This window comes from Zymoseptoria tritici, chromosome 7, assembly GCF_000219625.1.
Source record: "Zymoseptoria tritici IPO323 chromosome 7, whole genome shotgun sequence".
Lineage (NCBI taxonomy): Eukaryota > Fungi > Ascomycota > Dothideomycetes > Mycosphaerellales > Mycosphaerellaceae > Zymoseptoria > Zymoseptoria tritici.
In genome coordinates this window covers 1,437,035-1,457,742 of record NC_018212.1, presented here as the reverse complement: position 1 = coordinate 1,457,742, position 20,708 = coordinate 1,437,035, and the positions used below count along the sequence as shown (strand labels likewise).

The 20,708-nt window shown below is 54.1% G+C and overlaps 6 protein-coding genes across 6 annotated transcripts; 4 read left to right on the top strand and 2 right to left on the bottom strand.

Annotated features, from left to right (window-relative positions):
• Window positions 1–1,937: 1,937 nt before the first annotated feature.
• MYCGRDRAFT_74131 (uncharacterized protein) lies at window positions 1,938–7,183 on the bottom strand (the record flags this gene model as incomplete). Its single annotated transcript, XM_003850698.1, has 4 exons — window positions 1,938–2,457; window positions 2,549–5,435; window positions 5,520–5,890; window positions 6,005–7,183. The coding sequence occupies 4 exons, from the start codon at window positions 7,036–7,038 to the stop codon at window positions 1,938–1,940; spliced, it is 4,812 nt and encodes a 1,603-aa protein (XP_003850746.1).
• Window positions 7,184–7,717: 534 nt separating this feature from the next.
• MYCGRDRAFT_86913 (uncharacterized protein) lies at window positions 7,718–8,284 on the bottom strand (the record flags this gene model as incomplete). The annotated part of the gene is made up of 1 exon (XM_003850697.1): window positions 7,718–8,284. The coding sequence occupies one exon, from the start codon at window positions 8,282–8,284 to the stop codon at window positions 7,718–7,720; it is 567 nt and encodes a 188-aa protein (XP_003850745.1).
• Window positions 8,285–8,782: 498 nt separating this feature from the next.
• Window positions 8,783–10,689, top strand: CYP-74 (ERG11, lanosterol 14-alpha-demethylase; the record flags this gene model as incomplete). The annotated part of the gene is made up of 4 exons (XM_003851044.1): window positions 8,783–9,229; window positions 9,287–9,680; window positions 9,786–9,804; window positions 9,915–10,689. The coding sequence occupies 4 exons, from the start codon at window positions 8,783–8,785 to the stop codon at window positions 10,687–10,689; spliced, it is 1,635 nt and encodes a 544-aa protein (XP_003851092.1).
• A 1,744-nt stretch (window positions 10,690–12,433) lies between these two features.
• MYCGRDRAFT_110230 (homocitrate synthase) lies at window positions 12,434–14,484 on the top strand (the record flags this gene model as incomplete). Its single annotated transcript, XM_003851045.1, has 3 exons — window positions 12,434–12,727; window positions 12,821–13,399; window positions 13,455–14,484. 3 exons carry the CDS (start codon window positions 12,630–12,632, stop codon window positions 14,248–14,250), a joined length of 1,473 nt encoding a protein of 490 aa, XP_003851093.1.
• A 1,157-nt stretch (window positions 14,485–15,641) lies between these two features.
• Window positions 15,642–17,818, top strand: MYCGRDRAFT_100791 (uncharacterized protein; the record flags this gene model as incomplete). Its single annotated transcript, XM_003851046.1, has 5 exons — window positions 15,642–15,912; window positions 15,982–16,030; window positions 16,087–16,148; window positions 16,201–17,330; window positions 17,388–17,818. 5 exons carry the CDS (start codon window positions 15,656–15,658, stop codon window positions 17,816–17,818), a joined length of 1,929 nt encoding a protein of 642 aa, XP_003851094.1.
• A 294-nt stretch (window positions 17,819–18,112) lies between these two features.
• On the top strand, window positions 18,113–19,856 carry MYCGRDRAFT_74120 (t-complex protein 1 subunit beta; the record flags this gene model as incomplete). Its single annotated transcript, XM_003851047.1, has 4 exons — window positions 18,113–18,122; window positions 18,174–18,229; window positions 18,282–18,351; window positions 18,408–19,856. 4 exons carry the CDS (start codon window positions 18,120–18,122, stop codon window positions 19,854–19,856), a joined length of 1,578 nt encoding a protein of 525 aa, XP_003851095.1.
• Window positions 19,857–20,708: the final 852 nt, after the last annotated feature.

Genomic DNA, 20,708 nt, shown 5'->3' with positions numbered 1-20,708 from the left:
AAAAGACATAGCCTAATACCTCCTTGTCTATAAGGGCTGCTTTAAGCATCCTTAACTAGTCTGAGAAGTTGCTTCCCTTTCTTAGGACTTTATTCTCCTTCGCAGTCTTAAACTTATTAGCCTGCATTGCGGCTGTTATTGTAACTAGCTCTTTCTCGGCTCGCTAGTTAACTGTCTAAACAGTGTACAGTAAGGTTCTAGTAGCTGCGCTTAGAACAGACAATTCTTCCTTAAGTATGCAGTAGTTACGCCGGGCTTATAACCTGTTGTAATTAGACTTAAGCTAAGTGGAAGAGGACCTCTGATTAGCAGGTATATATTGTTATGCAGAGAGAATCTCAAGTGTGAGATTCTTACTTCAGCTATCTGTGTGTAGGAATGCCTTGGCACTAGTTATGTGCACTTCACTAATGGTCAGTCTGATGATCCACAACACCCTTCAGTCTGGGCACCGCATCTAATCGATCTCTTCACGAATACACTCAGCACGCGTTGTGCCAAGATCAAGTCCAGTAGGAGGCACTGTGTTCATCTCCGAGTACATCTTACAATGTACCTCGTGTGTGAGCGAAGTTTGACAGCGTTGCGAAGATTCAAGAGCCTGGCAGCCACGTCGTCGGTCCGAAAAGAAGTGTCCCGGAGACAAGCACAAGTGCGTCCCGTCATCATGGTAAGTTCACAAGCGGGTACGGCAGATGGCACCTCCGAAACATGACCATCGTGCTCGTTCCTGTCGTTCTGGTTGTTCTGGTTGTTGGTTGCATCATCTCGCCGACGACCTGCCGGCGGAACGCCAGGAACGCCACAACATCGTTATGGTCTGGGAGACTTCCTGTTTGCTGTTTGGAGTCCGCAAGGTGGAGAGAGGCGCGAAGTGGAAGTTCCATTGTTTGACGTCGTCCGCTCTTGATGCTCTCGATTTGGATTTGCGTACAGTAAGTGTAGGTGCTATGGAGTCTCTCACTCGAGCGCCTGGTCATTAAACGCGCTGCGAATCGTGCTGAAGAAAGTGGGCAGTGCCCAATGATTGCCTCGCTGTACCAGTGTGTATATACTGCTCAACTGCTCAAGCAGCGCGCTCATGGCACATGTCAGTCCAGCCGAGTAACCACATCCTTCAGCTTCTCCTTCACACCCACAGAGATCTCACCGACCAGCAAGCCGCGCACGCTCTCACGGAAAGAATTCTTGCTCATCTGATTCGTGTGGTCACCTCCTCCTGTGCTGCTCGCGAACAAGCCTGACCGTGAAATGGCAACAAGAGCTTGTGCTCGACTCGACCGCACCGTCTCGATGGCGCCAGCTGAGACCGGACCGAAGAGTAGGGAGTGGAACTCCGCAGCGGCAGGATCGGCGATTCTGAGTGGAAAAGGCGAAGTCGTCGTGGGTGCGGTAGTCGATGTTGCATCGTTCTTTGTGGCAGTCAACGATCCGTTTGGCTTCTCGCCCACGATGCGACGAAAGACACCGGCCAGCCCATCGTAGAGACTGCGGAGACTGGCCGGATGGGAAATAGCAGTCTGCGGAGCGATGTTCACCGTATGCAGGGCCCGGACGAACGATCTTGATGAAACGTCGGGCGAGGCAGTGGGCGGAACTGGGACGGAAGCGAGCAGCGCATCAATTGCTGCGGCTGTCGTTGCTTGCTTGCTACGATTTGGTCAGTATCAATCCCAACATGTCAAAGACCGGGAGGGTTGGACTCACATATCGTCCGCCTTCCTCGTACTGGACCCATCTTTCCCGTCGATGTCCATGGCATCTTCGTCGACTTCATCCGCCTCAGCGAGGATCGGACCCACGACATCGTGCACATCGTCGCTCAGATCGACATCGCTGCGAGCCAGAGCAACCCCTGCCAGAGCTTTGACCGAATACTGTCGGTAAGCGGAATTCTGACGCTTCGCTTCGCGCAGAGCAATCTAGAGAAGCAAAGATTAGCGACCACGGACTCGGAATATCATGCGATCAGCGCGCCCGAGACCCACCTTAACGATTGCAGACTTGACCTTTTCGTCCGCAAGGTAGAATTTCTTTCCCGCCTCGACGAATTTGACAAACGAAGTGAGCACCACTTCCTTTCCCTCCCACGTCTTTCCGCCCAACGCCTTCTCCAACGCGGGCCACAACGCTTTGCCCGTCGCATCTGACATCTCAGCCTCAGATGCCGACACGGCGATCGTTGCATCAGCCACGGCCCGAGCAGCGGTGTGCTTCAGCGTCCACTGCGCAGAATCGAGGTGTGAGGCGCACAACTCGAGGATTTCATTTAGGTACAATTGCACGGCGCGTGAGCCACCTACGCTTTCGTTCCAGGTATCCTGGAATTGCTCTTTGACTTGCTCGTGCGAGTCATGTTTCGCGACAAAGACGAAGGGCAGGGCGGAGGTGGAGAACTCGTTGAATTTGTCGGAGGCTTGTTTGGCAAAGGCCAGCATGATCTCGCCGGAGGTGATACTGTAGGCGAAGAAAACAGGTTAGCGGGATGGCTCCAAGAGAAGGTTGTAGTGTACGGGTTAAGACATACCTTCTCCGCGGTGTGACCGACTCGCGATCTCCCTCGGATTCGAAGTACAACTTCTTGGCGAAGCCGATCAATCGCAGAATTTGCTTGTCGGAAGCGCCGCGAGCGACATAGCCCGCAGCAGCAGCATATGAGCTTGCAACAGTATCGTTACGGTCGATGACCAGCTTTTCGATAAGTCTCAATGCATCATCGGCATACGGCTTGAACAGCACCATGCGCCGGGTAGCAAGCGAGACCAGCACACGACTTGATCCCACCTTCGAAGGCAATCCAACGGTATTCTTCATGGCACTCTCGAGTGTCGGCCATAGCAGCTTCATGGTATCATCGTCCAGAAGATCGAGACATCGCTCAATGGCTTCCGTGAGAGGGCTGCTCCGGACGGCAGAAAGACGCATATCGTCTAGCTTCTGCTCGGTGAGATTGTACTTGCTGGCGTTGAGATGGATGTAATTGACCTCTTCTGGTTCGAGAGAACTCAACAGGCCGATCAGACGCTCCACAAGCTCAGGAATGAAGGGGCGGATCGTGGCGCCGTTGGCCTTCTTGATGATCTCGAGAAGTGTGCGAACGGAGAAGATCTGGACTTCTTTCGCGCTGGACTCCATGCCGGAAGGCGACAGAAGGAAAGGCAGGACGTGCTTCAACATCGCCGACGCATTCTTCGTCGAGCTGTGGTCCGCTTCCAATGCTCTAGTCAAGACTCCCGTAAGCGTCCTCGCCAGTGAAGCAGCAGCCGCACGGACCGACTCTTTGATGTCGTCCAGGACCCGGAAACACTGCGTCCAAATTTGTTCCAAGTAGCCTTCGTACTTTTCGATCGATCTGCCCTGCACGAGATCTGCGATCGCAGCACAGCACGCTTGCCGCACGCGCCACTCTTTGCCGAGAATGCTGCTCAGCAGGTCCTCCATGATCGCATCAAAGTGCTTGTCGATCGTGGCAGTCGAGTCGGGCACCAACGCAGTCCAAATATCGTTCATTGACCTTTGCACACCTCCGTTCGGATCGAAGCGATATCGGAAGAGCTTGGGATAGAGCTTTGGGTTGTTAGCCAGATAGCCGTCCACGCTGGAGTCGGAGAGAACTCTGCTCAGACCGAATCGACCAAAGGCCGCACGACTGGACCAGATCGCGTTGGATGAGGCCATGGACATGAACTTGTACACTAGACTCGAGTCGCCGACTTCGGAGGCCAGGCTCATGATGTCCTTGTATGTCGACACGGAGCCATCGCCGGTAGGTAGCGCACCAGGCTCGAACAGCTGGGTGTCAGCGGATACATTACCTGACAACTGAGCTTTGTCGGACGAGAAGGATGATACAAGATCGCGAACCAAGTCATCTTTCAGACTTCGATCTCCCTTCTCGTAGACCAGACCCAATCCGCGTGATGAAGACTCTTGCACTAGCTCATCTCTGTCTGAAAGACAACGTCGGAATGCGTTCTGGCATTCTGCGAGACGGTCCTGAATCTTTTCTCCGCAATACTGCACCAAACAGAGCAGCCACATGACGGCAGCTTTCTTTAGCGCAGGCTTGGTGGTTGCGCAGTCTTTGAGAACTCGATCCACAAGCTTTGACAAAGTCTGCGTTCGAGGGTGACCCATCGATATGTCCGCAGGTACGCCGATGTCCAGTTTAGTTGAGAGAGCTGTCGACTGCCAGCCAGCTGCAAGGTAGCTGAAAGCCTCTCCCACAGTGAAGTGTATTTCTGACTGGCGAATCTCGTGCAGTTTGTGCAGATGATCTTCGATATGCTTGAGGTTGTCATCGCCTTCAGGTACGACCATCGATAGCTGTCCCAGGCAGGTAATTGCACTTTCGTTGCCCTCCTTGGCCCGCTCATACAGCTTGTCCGACACCTTCTCCAAAGCCGAATACTGTCCGATGCTCTCAGGTGTGAGGCACGAGAACATGCACATTTGTCCGATGGCAATGTGACTCGCCTCGTGCAGCGTAGAATCCCGAGTCTCCGCAAACATCTTGAACAGAATGTCCAGTACCGCGGAGTAGTTCGAATTTTGAGGAACGCTCTGTGTTCGGCAGGCCACTCGACTGAAGTAGAATCCGAGAGCCACGATAGCGCCGTGGACATGGCTGAGATGTGCACCCACTGCTTTCTGCCAGTCTTGTAGGACATCCGTAAGCACAGATATAACTGGCGCAGCATTACAGCCTGGATGAGACCCAAGGATGCCAATCACTTGCGCCGCAGTCATTCTCTTCGTGTGGTTGTTCGACTTGAGTGTAGGTAGCATGCTCATTGCTCGATCGACGTGATGTTTGATCAGAGCCTCAGGGCTGAGAGCGAGGAACTCGACCAGATTATCTTCCGAGACTGCACTCTCGGACGTGACACAAGCAAATAAAGCGCCGACCAAGATGTCCAGCAACTCCGGCGAGGAGCTCATGGCTGAGCTCAGATGAGCCTTCATTGCATCTCTCGCGGGCGCATCGGATTCGACCATGGCGTCCAATCTGCGCTCCCATTCCGAGTCTAGATTGACGGGCACTTTTGCCTGCTCCAATGCCTTCGTAACAAGCATACGCCGAGCAAAACTCGTCATGAATTGGAAAGATGACTTGTTGAGTTCGCGAGCTTTCTGCACCAGTACTTCCGCCTTAGAGCTGGTAATCTGGGTCTGAACAATGAAGAACTGCTCCACGACGGCCTCGAAGGATGGGAAGGACACATTGGGTGTTTCCGCGCCAATGTTCGAGCCATTCAACATTCGATACCAGTACGGACTTAGTCCGCGCTCGCCTTCTTCTCGTACTTCGGGTCGGTCGCTCGTGGCACCCATGGCGAGCACGTCGACCCAACGAGCTTTGACGGAGGAGTATGGTAGACATCTATTCGCAAAACGGACTGCGACGTAGCGAGTACTTCTAAGACGTTTCGAGCCTTCCAGATCTGCGGACTGTGCCATCTGGTCTATGAGGAGGTTTTCAAGAACGTCTTGCTCGGATTTTGCGAACTCGAAACGACTCATGGCCCCCAGCACTGTTGAGAGCGACTCTTCGATGCTGACAGTGATCGAGTTCCCGGATGCGTCTTGAGCGAGAGAGTCGAAGAGCCATCGAAGCAAGTCCAGAGATGCATGTTCTTCTTCAACAAGTACACTGCGTGGCCCGGCTTTCGATAGCAGGCCGATGACTTCGTATGCATAAGCACGAGATATCAGATCCTCGTTGAGTCCAGGTTTCGGCCATCCCTGATTCTCGATGAAGTCTCGTAGTCTGACAACGACCTGGGGAGCGATGGCGTGAAGGGATTGCTTGTCGCCAAATCGAGCGACAAAATTGATGTATGAGAAGATGGCCGCTCGTAGTTTGCTGGCCTCTCTACCGATTGATGTGCTTCTACCAATATTGTCAGCTATCAAAGGGCATGAATGGAGACGCTATGAACGCTCAGCTTTGACGCTTGAATGTGGCATAGTCGACAAGACTTACTGTTGTGGTCCATTTGACATCAGCACATCCTCCCCGTCTTGCCCAGAAGTGGACACTCCATCGGCGACAAGTTTGGTGATGTTGTTTGCGAAAGTCGTGCTCCTGGTGGACTTGTTCAGCAGGCCCAGAATCTTCAATCGCAAAGGAGCTTTCACTCGAGGTGCATCATTCGTGCCAGACGAGCCTCCGAAATACAGCTGAAACAATCGCTGTATCAAAGTCTCATCTTCGAGGTCAGTCACTGGCATTGCACGCTTGAGCATGTCATCACCAACGTCGCTGATCGAAGACGATGGATCTGCAGAGGCGAACAACGCTGCTAAGAACCGCTCGCTGTCGGTAAACAGCCCGCTGGCTAACAACTTTGCAGCGAGAATCTTTGTTTGAAGAAGATTCAGCCCGCCTGCTGCAGGATTCCATGCGCCTTCCTTGCCATCCATACCGAAGAATGAGTACTCATCAGGAGTCAGGCCAGGACAGACTTTGCTCGCGCCTTTTTGTGGAGCAAATAGCATGAACTTCCCGAGCTGCATTGACAGAAATGTCGCATCCTCCTCAGACAGATCCATCTTCGTTCTCATGTCTAGATCCTCCTTGCTTCCTCGTGGTGGAAGTGGAAACGATTCCAGTAGTCGTAGAAACAGGTAGAAGATCTGGCCCATCTGGGTTCCACTCTGCGCGATTCCACTGACCACCACCGGCAACAGCTCCGCCTTGTCTGCTTTTGACAATCGCACGACACCTTGCTGGATGTAAAGTAGATCGAAGTGGCGGATCATCGTGTTCTTCTGCTCCTTGAATTGCTTGACCAGCGCCGCGACTGGGAGCTGAATCGATTGCGGCTGGATGCGCGTGTTGACATGTTGGCAGATGGCGATGACCTTCTGTCGTACGCTGTTGTGCTCGGAGGCGAGTTTGAGGAGGACCGGTGCCAGATATGTTTTGAGAAGAGATTCCAATTTTGCGTCGGTATCGGCCAGTGCTATGCGCATCTCCACTTTGCCTATCAGAGCCAGCTCACGCTGCTCAGGCGTCTGTGCAGGAGCGCTCATCTTGACGGTGATGGGTGAGTGTTTGTTGAACAGATGAGGAGTTCGTCTATCTCATGATGTCGATGATTCGGGACAGCGTCGGAGGCGACGTGGCGATGGGAAGAGTCGTGAAGATGTCGGGGATTGAGGAGAGATTAGACCTGCATTTGTTGGTGTTGTTCCTGAGAGATTGCGTCTAAACAACCAGAAGTCGGATAACGCCACTGATCTATGTTGCGTACTCTCGTGGAGCCTGCCTTCGCGTGGTGGAGGACTTCAAACAAGGTACGCGATTGGTTCGGGTTGAGCGGACGCTAGTCAGTGTACGCAGTCAGCGATTCCATTCGCTTGAAATTCACGGCTGATGGAATCAAAAGTGGAGGGGAGAAATTGATTAGAAATAAGGTAGACATGCTTGAAACTGCTCCGGCGACGATACTTCGCTGAGCCAGATCATACATGTTCGGGGTACTCGTTCGTGTCTGCGAGTCCGGTGGGTGGCATTGCAGAGGAATGTAGATCGATGTTGTTTAAGCATTCAGGATTCCGGATGGGAGAGGTATATCCGACTGGATGTACTTTAAGGTATTCATGGACAATGACCAGTCATGTATGAGCAGTGCTCCGCAGTGAATCCCAGCACTTATGACAATACCGCCAAAGCATTCCCACATTCGCTCATAGATTTCCGATCTGCTCGTTACTTCTCCTCCGGCATCTTCATCTCCTTTCCGTTACTCTCCGTAACGTCCAACGAGACAAGGAACCTGCTGACCATATTGTATCCCGCAACTGTGATGCTCAACTCCATGACCTGCTGATCCGTGTATCTGCCCTTCAACCTCTCAAACAAATCATCCTCCACCTTGATGTTCTTCGTCGATTGATACGTGTAAGCCAACACATCCTTCTCCTCTTCGCTGAACACCTCGCTTATAACATCGTCATTCAACACTGCCTCCAACTGTTGCCTGGAGGCACCCGCTTTCAAAGCGATTGGAGCGTGTGCCGTCCATTCGTAGACGGCAGTATTGAGGACCGCGATGTAGCAGATCGCGAGCTCGGCGAGGACGAGCGGAAAGGACGAGTTGGTCCGAATGGCGCCCATCAAAGTATTGTAGCCGTCGGCGATGGCAGGATTATGCAGGAGAGCGAGATCGAGCGGTATGAGCGGACGAGGCTTGCGCCGGGCTTCGATTCGTTCATATATTGCCTTGTTCTCCGGCGTTGGATCCGCCGGCGTGGTTGGGGCGTACGGAATGCGCATGATGGTGATGGTCGCTGTTGGGTCAGTAAAAAAGGCCTTTCCTTAAGTGTGTGTGATGGAAGAGGCAAAGAGCTGTTGTATAGAGAAATGGAGGAGTACTTATCCACCCGGCTTACGGTTCGGCAATGAACCTCGTGATGAGATCGTGGCCGTCGTCTTTGCAACGTATCGCGTGGCGAGGGCTTGACTACATTATTGTTCTGTCCTGATTGAGGCCACTCACGCTGCTGCCACGCGCCATGAGCGTGGTCTCGCAGAAGGATGACAATTTCTGCGATGTGAGTGGTGAGGAATGAAAGAAACAGCGTGTGTGGAGAGCGGAGCGGGGGCCCGCCGGGACCTGCAGGCAGAACTAAGCCCGTTTGGCACGGGGCGATTGATTTATCGAACGATAATTTGGTCTGGGGAAGAAGGGTCGACTTTCACAACGCGACCTCAACATCTCTCCCCCTCGACAACATCCTCTGTGCCAATTTCTCCCGGAACATTGACATCACAATGGGTCTCCTCCAGGAAGTCCTCGCGCAGTTCGACGCGCAATTCGGCCAGACCAGCCTCTGGAAACTTGTCGGACTTGGATTCCTCGCCTTCAGCACGCTCGCCATCCTCCTCAATGTCCTCTCACAACTTCTCTTCCGTGGCAAGTTGTCCGATCCGCCACTCGTATTCCACTGGGTGCCCTTCATCGGAAGCACCATCACCTACGGCATCGACCCATACAAGTTCTTCTTCTCCTGTCGGGAAAAGTATGGAGATGTCTTTACATTCATCCTGCTGGGAAAGAAGACGACGGTGTGCTTGGGCACCAAGGGCAATGATTTTATTTTGAATGGAAAACTGAAGGACGTCAACGCGGAGGAGATATACAGCCCGCTGACCACTCCTGTCTTTGGCAAGGATGTGGTTTATGATTGTCCCAATTCGAAGCTCATGGAGCAGAAGAAGGTACGGAGAATTGAGAACATACGGGCAAAAGTGCAGCTATATTGACTTGTCACTTAGTTCGTCAAGTACGGCCTCACAACCTCTGCCCTCCAGTCCTACGTGACCTTGATCGCCGCCGAGACCCGCCAGTTCTTCGACCGCAACAACCCTCATAAGAAGTTCGCATCGACCAGCGGCACGATCGATCTCCCACCAGCCCTCGCCGAACTTACGATCTATACTGCCAGCCGATCATTGCAAGGAAAGGAAGTCCGCGAGGGCTTCGACTCGTCTTTCGCGGACCTCTACCACTACCTCGATATGGGATTCACACCGATCAACTTTATGCTTCCGTGGGCGCCCCTTCCCCAGAACCGACGCCGCGATTATGCGCAGAAGAAGATGTCCGAGACATACATGTCGATCATTCAGAAGAGACGAGAGTCCAAAACGGGCGAACATGAGGAAGACAGTAAGTGAAGTCAGGCACAGGAGGCGTCCAGCTCTCGGAGTCTTGCAGTTGGCCTGTTAGTGGCCATGACATCGCCGAGCATTTGCTAACGTCTTGTACCATCAGTGATCCACAACTTGATGCAGTTAGTAAAGTCACAAGCAGAAGGCGTGCAGATACAGTGTTGCCACGCGTGTCCCACGGCCATGCGGCCCAAGTTCCTCCCTGGAGACGATGCTGACCCTCGACTTCTAGGTGCAAATACAAGGACGGCAATGCCATTCCCGACAAGGAGATTGCTCATATGATGATTGCGCTGCTCATGGCCGGCCAGCACTCTTCATCTGCGACCGAGTCCTGGATCACTCTCCGCCTCGCATCCCGCCCCGACATCCAAGACGAACTCCTCCAAGAACAAAAGGATATGCTCGGTGTGAACGCCGACGGCAGTATCAAGGAGCTCACATACGCCAACCTCTCGAAACTCACCCTCCTCAATCAAGTCGTCAAAGAAACCCTTCGTATTCACGCTCCAATCCACTCCATTCTGCGCAAGGTCAAGTCTCCCATGCCCATCGAAGGTACGGCATACGTCATTCCAACCACCCACACTCTTCTGGCCGCTCCGGGCACAACGAGCCGCATGGACGAGCACTTTCCCGACTGCCTCCATTGGGAGCCGCATCGATGGGACGAGAGCCCGTCCGAGAAATACAAGCACCTGTCCCCGACGACTGCCCTAGGAAGCATCGCCGAGGAGAAAGAAGACTATGGCTACGGCCTGGTAAGCAAGGGCGCGGCGTCGCCATACTTACCCTTTGGTGCGGGACGACACAGATGTATCGGCGAGCAATTCGCGTACGTGCAATTGCAGACCATTACAGCGACGATGGTTCGCGATTTCAAGTTTTACAATGTGGATGGCAGCGACAACGTGGTGGGTACGGATTACAGCAGTTTGTTCAGCCGGCCGCTGTCGCCGGCAGTAGTAAAGTGGGAGAGGAGGGAGGAGAAGGAGGAGAAGAACTGAAGTGGAAGACTTGGTGTGGGTATGCAGAACCATAGGTGGATCTTATGCTAATGAATAGCGCGAGTGTCAGGCGCGCGTATTGTAAAGAGGGAGACGCTGCTTTCACAACGCTCGGATCGACCCTTCGTCATCTGACAAAAGTCATGCTTCCTACAGAGAACTACCTTAACTATCCAGACGACATCCTGTCCTTCAACTAATAGGCACAGCCACCAGTGATTGTAGATCGCCGCCTGAAGAACACGCAACACACATTGTCCTGGCGTCAATCCAAAAATGACAAGGAATGCATTGGCGAATACTGCTGGATCATCGCAAGTATTTGAGGGAAAGCCGAGACCTGATCAACACCACGCGCGGCCAACTCACTGACCTGGTAATGTTGTCCAGAACCGTGACCCCTGGAACCTTTTGCAATGCACCTACCCAGGCTGGAATTTCGACGATGCGTGCTACGGTGTAAGTTCGCACCGCGGTGCCACCATGGACGGGCATGATTGCTGATTCGGGTTTCCTTTCTAGGGACATCCGGGCATTGACTACAGAGCTCGCGGTGTTGCTCAATGCGACGACGCGGTTGGCAATGGTAATGCTGGCTGCGACGCGGACTTCAAACTGTAAGAGGGCTTGAACTGTTCGACGATCGCCATCACAATCTTGTTACCTTTTGGAGTCCACGTTCGAGTTCTTGAACTGAACTTCAACCAGCATCAATCCGGAAGGCTCGGAAGTCCAGTTTTTGCGATCTTTGAACTGGCGGACAAACGACGGTCGGTCCGCAAGGGTTGGTGGAGTCCCAGACAACCTTCAATTGCGTCTTGTGTGTTTCACTTGCAACGGAGGAGGGCGGAACGAAGGAGGATATTATATGATTCTTGTGTGTACCAGTTCCATATCTCCAAGTCCAAGTAGATTTGTCGAGCCATCTTCGTGATCTCGTTTCCCTTCGCTCGTCGGCAATACTCGACTGTTCGCTCGCGCTCTCCAGCATGTTGAGAATATCGACTTCACCGAGAGTCAAATACACGTCGAGCTCTCGCATCCTGTCCTCTATTGCGGCGACTTTCGAACGGCATGTTTATCACATGGACAGTCGGTTTGTCACAAACGTAGTCTTGCTTCCTCCAACAGAACCCTCAATACGTACGGGACTGCAGTCCGTTGGAGATGGTTCGAAAAGCATAATTGGGCCCGGAGCTGTAAACCCCGTCGGCATTGAAGATAACATTTTGCGTGATTTTTGTCAACGGGAGGCTACAGTACCACGCGCCGGGTCTTACTGTCACAATGGGAGGCTAGAGTACCACGCGCCGGGTCTTACGGCTGCATTGAAAACCACGCAGATGTCTGCGAAAGCCTGTGAGATCAGCATGTGCTGCATCTGTTGGACCGGAAGGGTGATCGCTGCTGCTGTGGAGTGGAGGGGAGACAACTATGTTGTCTCATGCAGCCAGCAGCCATTGGTGAGGCACAACCCACGAAGACCCGAGTGTCCAAGTAGGATGCACACACCGTTGTCAATCATTTCATATGTATTGGCATGGCCGTCGATGGTTGCGGGGTGGCTGAATCAGTGCAGAGTCCACGGTGGATTGACATGTGTCTCTTTCGCAGCACAATTTCCTCCGTCGTCATCAGCTGCGAGCGCACTCGGAGCACTCCCGACACCAAGAGAACCTTATTCTACCTGAGGTTTCCCTCGCTCACTCACTCCAGAGAGCACAAGCCTTTCTCTCAGTCGACAGTCCTCAATTACGACTCACACCTCTGACTCCTCTCTCTCTCACACATCCTTGACCTCACTGCCATATATCATATCGACAATTGTCCTCCTTCCACTCTCAACCACAACACCACCTCTACACACCTCAATCCGCGACAGTCACACTTTTTCTCACCTCCAGCCGATACCGGCATTCCGACACACTCACACCGCAAACATGTGCCCGACTCCAGATGATGCTCCGGCCACCAATGGTCACGCCAATGGCCACTCCAACGGCGTCAATGGCACCAACGGCACCCACGACGGCTACCAGTATGTTCCGCCCATCTTCCACTTCACCGCTCGCCTCATCATTCAGCACCGCCGCACGACCTCACAGCACTGACTTCTCCTCCTCCCTTCCAGAGCCATCAAGACCAACCAAGACTCGCGCCCGCAATCCTCCAACCCCTACGCACCCGTGCAAGACTTCCTCAGCAACGTCTCAAATTTCAAAATCATCGAGTCCACCCTCCGCGAGGGCGAGCAATTCGCCAATGCCTTCTTCGACACCGAGACCAAGATCAAAATCGCCCGCGCTCTCGACGAATTCGGTGTCGACTACATCGAGTTGACCTCACCTGCCGCCAGTGAGCAGTCCCGTCTCGACTGCGAGGCCATCTGCAAGCTCGGATTGAAGGCCAAGATCCTCACCCACGTAAGATGTAATATGAGCGACGCCAAGATGGCCGTGGCGACGGGGGTGGACGGTGTGGATGTGGTCATTGGCACGAGCAGCCACCTCATGCAGCACAGCCATGGAAAAGATATGACATATATCAAGAACACGGCGATTGAGGTGATTGAATACGTCAAGTCGCAAGGCAAGGAGATTCGCTTCAGTTCGGAGGATTCTTTCCGAAGTGATCTGGTCGATCTTCTCACCATCTACAGCGCGGTGGACAAGGTCGGCGTGAACCGTGTGGGTATCGCGGATACTGTCGGGTGGGTTGCAACGTGCTGAAGATGTGTGATTGCACTCGGACTGACATCTCACCAGATGCGCCACTCCTCGCCAAGTGTACGACCTCGTCCGCACCCTCCGCGGAGTCGTCTCCTGCGACATCGAGACTCACTTCCACGACGATACCGGCTGCGCCATCGCCAACGCTTACTGCGCCCTCGAAGCCGGAGCTACCCACATCGACACATCCGTCCTTGGTATTGGCGAGCGCAACGGCATCACTCCTCTGGGCGGCCTCATGGCTCGCATGATTGTCGCCAACCCCGCCTACGTCAAGGGCAAATACAAGCTGGAGAAGATCAAGGAGATCGAGGACCTCGTCGCTGAGGCCGTTGAGATCAACGTCCCCTTCAACAACCCCATTACCGGTTTCTGTGCCTTCACCCACAAGGCCGGCATCCACGCCAAAGCCATTCTCAACAACCCCTCCACCTACGAAATCATCAACCCACAGGACTTTGGCATGTCCCGATACGTGCACTTCGCTAGCCGTTTGACCGGCTGGAACGCCATCAAGTCTCGGGCGGAGCAACTTGGCTTCAACATGACTGACGCTCAGATCAAGTCCGTGACGTTGAAGATCAAGGCGTTGGCGGACGTGCGTCCTCTTGCGATCGACGACGCGGACAGCATTATCAAGACGTTCCACTTCAACCTCTCGGCGGACAAGGAGAAGCCGCTGTTGGAGATGAGCACGGAGGAGCAGAAGAAATTCGCCAAGGCCGAGGCGGAGTTGAAGGGCGAGAAGGAGAAGAGAGAGTTGGACGAGCAGGCTGACGCGGAGGCGGAGGTGCCTGTCGCCAAGAAGACCAAGACGGCGGTGGTGTCATAGAAGGAGCATGGCTGAGGATAGACGGCGGAGGTGTATCGATTGAGGAGCGCCGAGGGAATGGCGATGCTGTGGCAGAGTGTGACGCTCGACACGCCACGAGATCCTGAACGAGTGGACGGCATCTAAAAAAAGTCTCGGAGATGTATTCGTGATGGGCGGTCTTTGTATTTATCAGGATTGGCACACGGGGAAACGGCAGGCAGGACAGAGAATCAACGACGAACGAATTCGGCATATGAATGAGTGCTTCCTACAAGTGTTCGATATACTGGTCTACTAATCGTCAACTCCGGGACAAGGGATCCTTGGTCCTCGGACTGCCAATTGGAACGCATCGGAGTGTTGTTGGCTCTTGCAAGATATCGCCATCTACAGGCCTTGATCGAATGTTTGCCAGGCACGAAGATTCTCCTTTCTCTTTCCGTGTCGATCTCTTTCGACATCTCACTTCAACTTGAAGTGATGTCTCCCGTCGTTTGTCCCGTCGCATCTGACTCGTGCGCAGTAGATCGCATTCAAAACTTGACTCTAGATCGAAGAGCTCTTGGCACTTTCGCCTCACTCTCGGAAACATGGCATTCTCCAATCTTCCGCCGCTTCAACTTCCCCTTTCTGTCCAGACGGCGCCCCTCACTCACCCCACCAAACCTTGTCTCCAGAATCTCGACGTTACCCCGCAACCACATCTCGTCTTGGTTCCGCACTTCTTTGCACGCGTCAACTGTCCCCTATACGACCGCCCGAGTTCCAGAGCTTCCCTGAAGCTGTTATTTGACTAGTCCTCTTCTGAGCGGCTCTCGCGGTCGAGCACCGCTCGGTGTGGACGATCCAGCGCCGTGGGTCGTTCTCCTCATACTCATGTCCGAGACTTTGCTGAAGGACCACTTGCTCCCGGCTCGTTGCGCGGATCGAGTCCGGCCCAGGAGGAGTGCCAGGTGCAACGACATGGGAATCCTGTGAAGCAGCTGCCAGTCAGCTCTCACGCCGGCGCATGAACAAGCCGAGGGTGGGCATTCTGCTTGCTCCAAGATCTCGAAACAGCATTGTCTTCTGATCACATGCCATCCCGAAATTTGGAGCTCCCCGAGAACATACCACTTCCTGTCTCTCAGCGACCAACCAGAGCTTACGCATCAATACCGCCACGGCCGTGCGGATTCAATTCCATACCATCAAGGTGGGGTTGCTCCTTCACTAATAACCTGGTAGGCTCCAGACTTTCCTGTTAGCTCGAGCACCCTGCATCAGACCAACGGTCGAGTCCTTTAGTTCATGTGATGTCCATATAAGAAGCAAAGCACAGCTGCAGCTCAGTCCCTCTCTCCCCTGTCGTTCCTTCCGCTCGGTGTCCGTCCTGCAGCTGACTCTTGACCTCACATCCCTTCGACACCCTCACAGCACAACCATGTCGTCCAACGGCGAAGGCTCCTCCTCCTCGGCCGCGGCTGCTGGCCCCGACTACACGAACCTCCCCGCTCTTCATCACGACGCCGCCACATTCCTCGCCCACGACTACGACTATGTGATCATTGGCGGTGGTACTGCTGGATTGGTGGTCGCTGCTCGTCTGACTGAGAATGAAGATATCACAGTCGGTGTGCTGGAGGCCGGGAAGAGCAGATTGGGCGACTTTTTGGTTGACTCGCCGGCGATGTTCATGCAGTGAGTGTTTTAGCTTCCCTTGCCTTGATCTGAGGAACGATTCGGATTGTATGCTGATCGCTGCACCAGGATGTTCATGAACCCGGAGTATGATTGGTGCCATATGACTGAGCCTCAGGTGAGATATGAGGTCGACCTGGCAATCTTCAAGACAGCAAGACTGACTTACTGCAGAAACACAACCACGGTCGTCGCCACCACATTCCTCGCGGCAAGGCCCTTGGAGGCAGTTCAGCGTAAGTGTAACTTCAATGCTGCTCTCCCGACCACACTGACAGGTCTGGATAGAATCAACTACATGATGTACGTCCGCGGCTCAAAGCAGGACTACGATGACTGGGCCATCATCGCAGGCGACGAAGGCTGGAACTCCGACGAGATGATGAAGTACATGCGTAAGCATCAAACCCTCGAGCCCATCGACGACAGCGTCACCGATCGCTCTACCATGCCCTTCGTCGGAGAGCACCACGGCACGTCCGGTCCGGCGAGAACCTCCTTCAACGACTGGCGTCTTCCGATCGAGGACGACTTCATCAAGGCCTGCGACGACGCCACCGGCATGTCCAAGAAGCCCGTCGATCCATGGAGTGGAGACCACATCGGGTTCTACAACACCCTCGGCTTGGTCGCTCGCTCCGGTGAAGCCAAGGGCATGCGGAGTTACGCTGCTCGCGGTTACTTCGCTGCCAACGCCCACCGCAAGAATTTGCACGTCCTCACCGAGGCGATGGTGCAGAAGATCGAGCTCAAAGGCGACACCGCGACTGGCGTCCGCTTCATCCACAACGGCGAAGAGCACACCGTCAAGGTCGGCAGGGAATGCCTCATGGCTGCTGGTGCCATCCAGTCCCCTCAACTGCTCGAGCTTTCCGGAATCGGCAACCCCGAGATCCTTCGTGCTGCGGGCGTCGAGCCATTGATCAACAACCCCGAAGTCGGCGAGAACTTCCAGGATCACGTCCTCACCATTGGCTGCTGGGAGGTCAAGCCAGGCAACATGACGCTCGAAGCCATCCACAACCCAGCCGTGATGGAGGCTGCACAGAAGGCTCTTGCTGAGACCGGCGGTGGCCCTCTCACTTCCGTCTGCACCATGCAGGGTTTCTTCCCGTACAAGATGTTCGCCACGTCGGAGGAGCAGGATCGCATCATCAAGTCGATTGAGGCCGATCTTCCCAGCTTGAGCACATACCAGAAGAAGCAGTACGAACGCACGATTGAGCACTTGAAGGATGACAAGTCGGCCAACTTGCAGGTCGTGTTGGTTCCTTCGCACTTCGGTATGGAGGAGGGTATTGAGAACCAGTCCAAGGTGTTCCCGGCGCCCAGCAACCCTGAAGACCCGTACGCCATCTCCGCCGCCATGTGCTTGCAGTACCCTCTGTCTCGTGGAAGCGTCCACATCAAGTCTTCCGGTAAGGCGTCCAGCTCTCATCAACCCGTATCCATGACAAGCTAACGATGTGACATAGACCCCAACGAACACCCCGCCGTCGACCCAGGTTACCTCAAACACCAAGCCGACGTCGACGTCCTCGCCGCCGGCCTCAAGATGCTGGGAAAAGTCGAACAATCCCCCCACCTCGCAGACAAGATCTCCAAGCGTCTCTACCCACCCGCAACCGCCGACATGTCCGACACCGAGCAGATGCGCACCGCCGTCCGGGACATCTGCATGTCCGAGTACCACGTCTGCGGATCGGTCGCCATGGGTGCTGCGACGGATACCAAATTGGTCGTGCTGGGGACGAAGAACGTGCGTTGTGTGGACGCGAGTGTGTTCCCCAATCACGTGTCTGGTAACATTGTTTCGTCGGTGTATGCGGCTGCGGAGAAGGCGGCGGATATCATCAAGGATGACTGGATTACTGGCGGAGGCAAGGGAAAGATTTTGATGAAGTAGAGATAATCGCGGGATGATGGGAAGGGATACTTAGCATGCATGAATTCTATGACACTACTTTGAAGCAACATGCGTCCTTGTGAAAAGCTGTGTCAGCGATGCAACTTCAGGTTGGCGTTGTGGGAAAGGAGAAGCAGAAGACAACTCGTGCGAGGGGTGGTTACCCAAAAGTTGTGCCTGAGCGGCTGATCCCGGCGCTACTGAAAAAGTACCCAGCTCCACGCGATGTCACAAACGCGAACGAGATGGAAGGTCAACGTCTTGTATATCACCACCAACTCTACATTGCTCTTCTTCCATCATGGTGAGCTATCACATATGTCTACCAGTGCTCGCATATGCTAACAATATACAGGCTCAAATTTTCCAAGAAGGCAGCACCGAAGAGCGAGGCGAGAATGCAAGACTTAGGTGGGTTGTCTGAGTTGAGAGCAGGCCTGGAGTTATGCTGACAGGACTTCAGCGCATTCGTCGGTGCAATTGCGATTGGAGATCTGGTGAAGTCGACTCTCGGACCAAAGGGACAAGACAAGGTGCGCCAGAAGAGCTTCGACTTCCATCCAGAACACCTCACTCACACCTCCTCCAGATCCTACAAAGTGCTTCGACCGGCGAGATCATGGTGACAAACGACGGCGCGACCATTCTCAAGAGTGTAGCATTGGACAACGCAGCGGCAAAGGTCTTGGTGAACATTTCAAAAGTGCAGGACGATGAAGTAGGAGATGGAACAACAAGTGTGGCCGTCCTCGCAGCAGAACTCCTCCGCGAAGCCGAAATTCTCGTCAACCAGAAAATCCACCCACAGACCATCATCGAAGGATACCGGATAGCGAGCGCGGCGGCACTGAAGGCATTGGCGGAGAGTGCGGTGGATCACAGTGACAACGCGGAGCTGTTCAGAAAAGATTTGATTGCAATCGCACGGACAACTCTCAGCTCGAAAGTGTTGAGTCAAGACAGAGATCAATTTTCGGAGTTGGCTACGGATGCGGTGTTGAGGATGCGCGGATCGACAGATCTTACACACATTCAGATCATCAAGAAGGCGGGCGGAAAACTCTCAGACTCATACCTCGACCCGGGATTCATTCTGGATAAGAAGTTCGGCACCGGGCAACCTAAGCGGATTGAGAATGCGAAGATTCTCGTCGCCAACACTTCCATGGACACGGACAAGGTCAAGATCTTTGGCGCGAGAGTCAAGGTGGAATCCACAGGCAAGCTCGCCGAGCTGGAGAAAGCCGAACGCGAAAAGATGAAGTCCAAGGTGGAGAAGATCAAGGCACACGGCATCAACTGCTTTGTCAACCGACAACTCATCTACAACTGGCCCGAGCAACTCTTCTCGGATGCGGGCATAGCCTCTATCGAACACGCCGACTTCGACGGTGTTGAGCGCCTGGCTCTCGTCACCGGTGCTGAGATTACATCCACATTCGACCATCCGGAACATGTCAAGCTCGGCCACTGCGACCTCATCGAGGAGGTCATCATCGGCGAGGATAACCTCATACGCTTCTCCGGCGTCGCTGCAGGACGCGCCTGCACCATTGTCCTCCGCGGATCCTCGGAACAACTCCTCGATGAAGCCGAGCGTTCCCTCCACGACGCCCTCGCCGTCCTCTCCCAAACCGTCAAGGAACCCATGACCACTCTCGGCGGCGGCTGCGCCGAAATGCTCATGTCCAAAGCCGTTGACCACGCCGCGCAGAATGTCGCCGGAAAGAAAGCTCTCGCCGTCGACTCCTTTGCCAAAGCACTCCGTCAATTGCCTACCATTCTCGCCGACAATGCAGGTCTCGATTCCGCGGATCTGGTCGCTAGATTGCGCAAGGCGATTTACTCGGGCATGTCGAGCAGTGGACTGGATTTGATGCGTCCGGGTGGTGGCATTGCGGATATGAGGGAGTTGGGTGTGGTGGAGGCGTTCAAGTTGAAGAAGGCGGTTGTGAGCAGTGCGAGTGAGGCGGCGGAATTGCTGTTAAGAGTGGATAATATCATCCGCGCAGCGCCGAGGGCGAGGGAGAGGATGTAAGCCGACGGCATGTGCAAATGAACGACATCATTTGGAAGAGGCGAGGCGGACTTGTGGGCGGGCTGTGAGAGTACTTGCCCGGAGAGGTGCCGTGGAGCTTTATGGACCACATGGCCTGTCAGCGGATACCGCAAATTGTCCTTGCCTGCAAATCCTCCAACTCGTCGTCCGCTCCATCGACCACAGCATGGCCGACAAAACGGACAAGTCGACAGCACAGATATTCTGACCGGTCTCACGCCAAAGTTGCTATGAATTGAGAATTGTTGAGCTGACATTTTGTAGACCGTCGTATCAGTCCGCACCAGGCTTCCTCACGATCATGACCTAGTCGCAGCCGCCTCGCCATCGAGCTCTCCACGCCGAGTTTTCCATGGCCTGACATCTCATAGCCGCCGACTTGCAATGCTCCGGTACCGAGCAAAGCTTCATCACTCCAGACCTTGAATTTCCCTCTTTCAACTGTGATTGCTCGATGCCGAATTCTCGCGTCCTGGAGCTGCAGGCTGCAGCGTCATTTGCCTTGCTAATCTCCCGGTTCACATGAGCGCAAGGTACAGTCCTCGTCGCAGAGTGTATTGATGTTTCTACAGACGAATGGCGAGTGACTGGAAGCGAAAGTCGGCAAGCCACAAACTCCGGATACGGCGTTTGTTGGCTCGGCGCAATACAACGGACCTTGGCAACGCAAGGCACCATCGCTCCTATGTCCCCGGATATAGGGCTCGGTATTCGCGAGTATGTGTGACGATTGGACCTTGAAGAATCAAGCCTTTTGCTGCACTGCAGCCCGAAAGCTGAGAACGGCAATCGCTATTTGTAGCCAGGATGTCTACAAGAATTCTACACCTC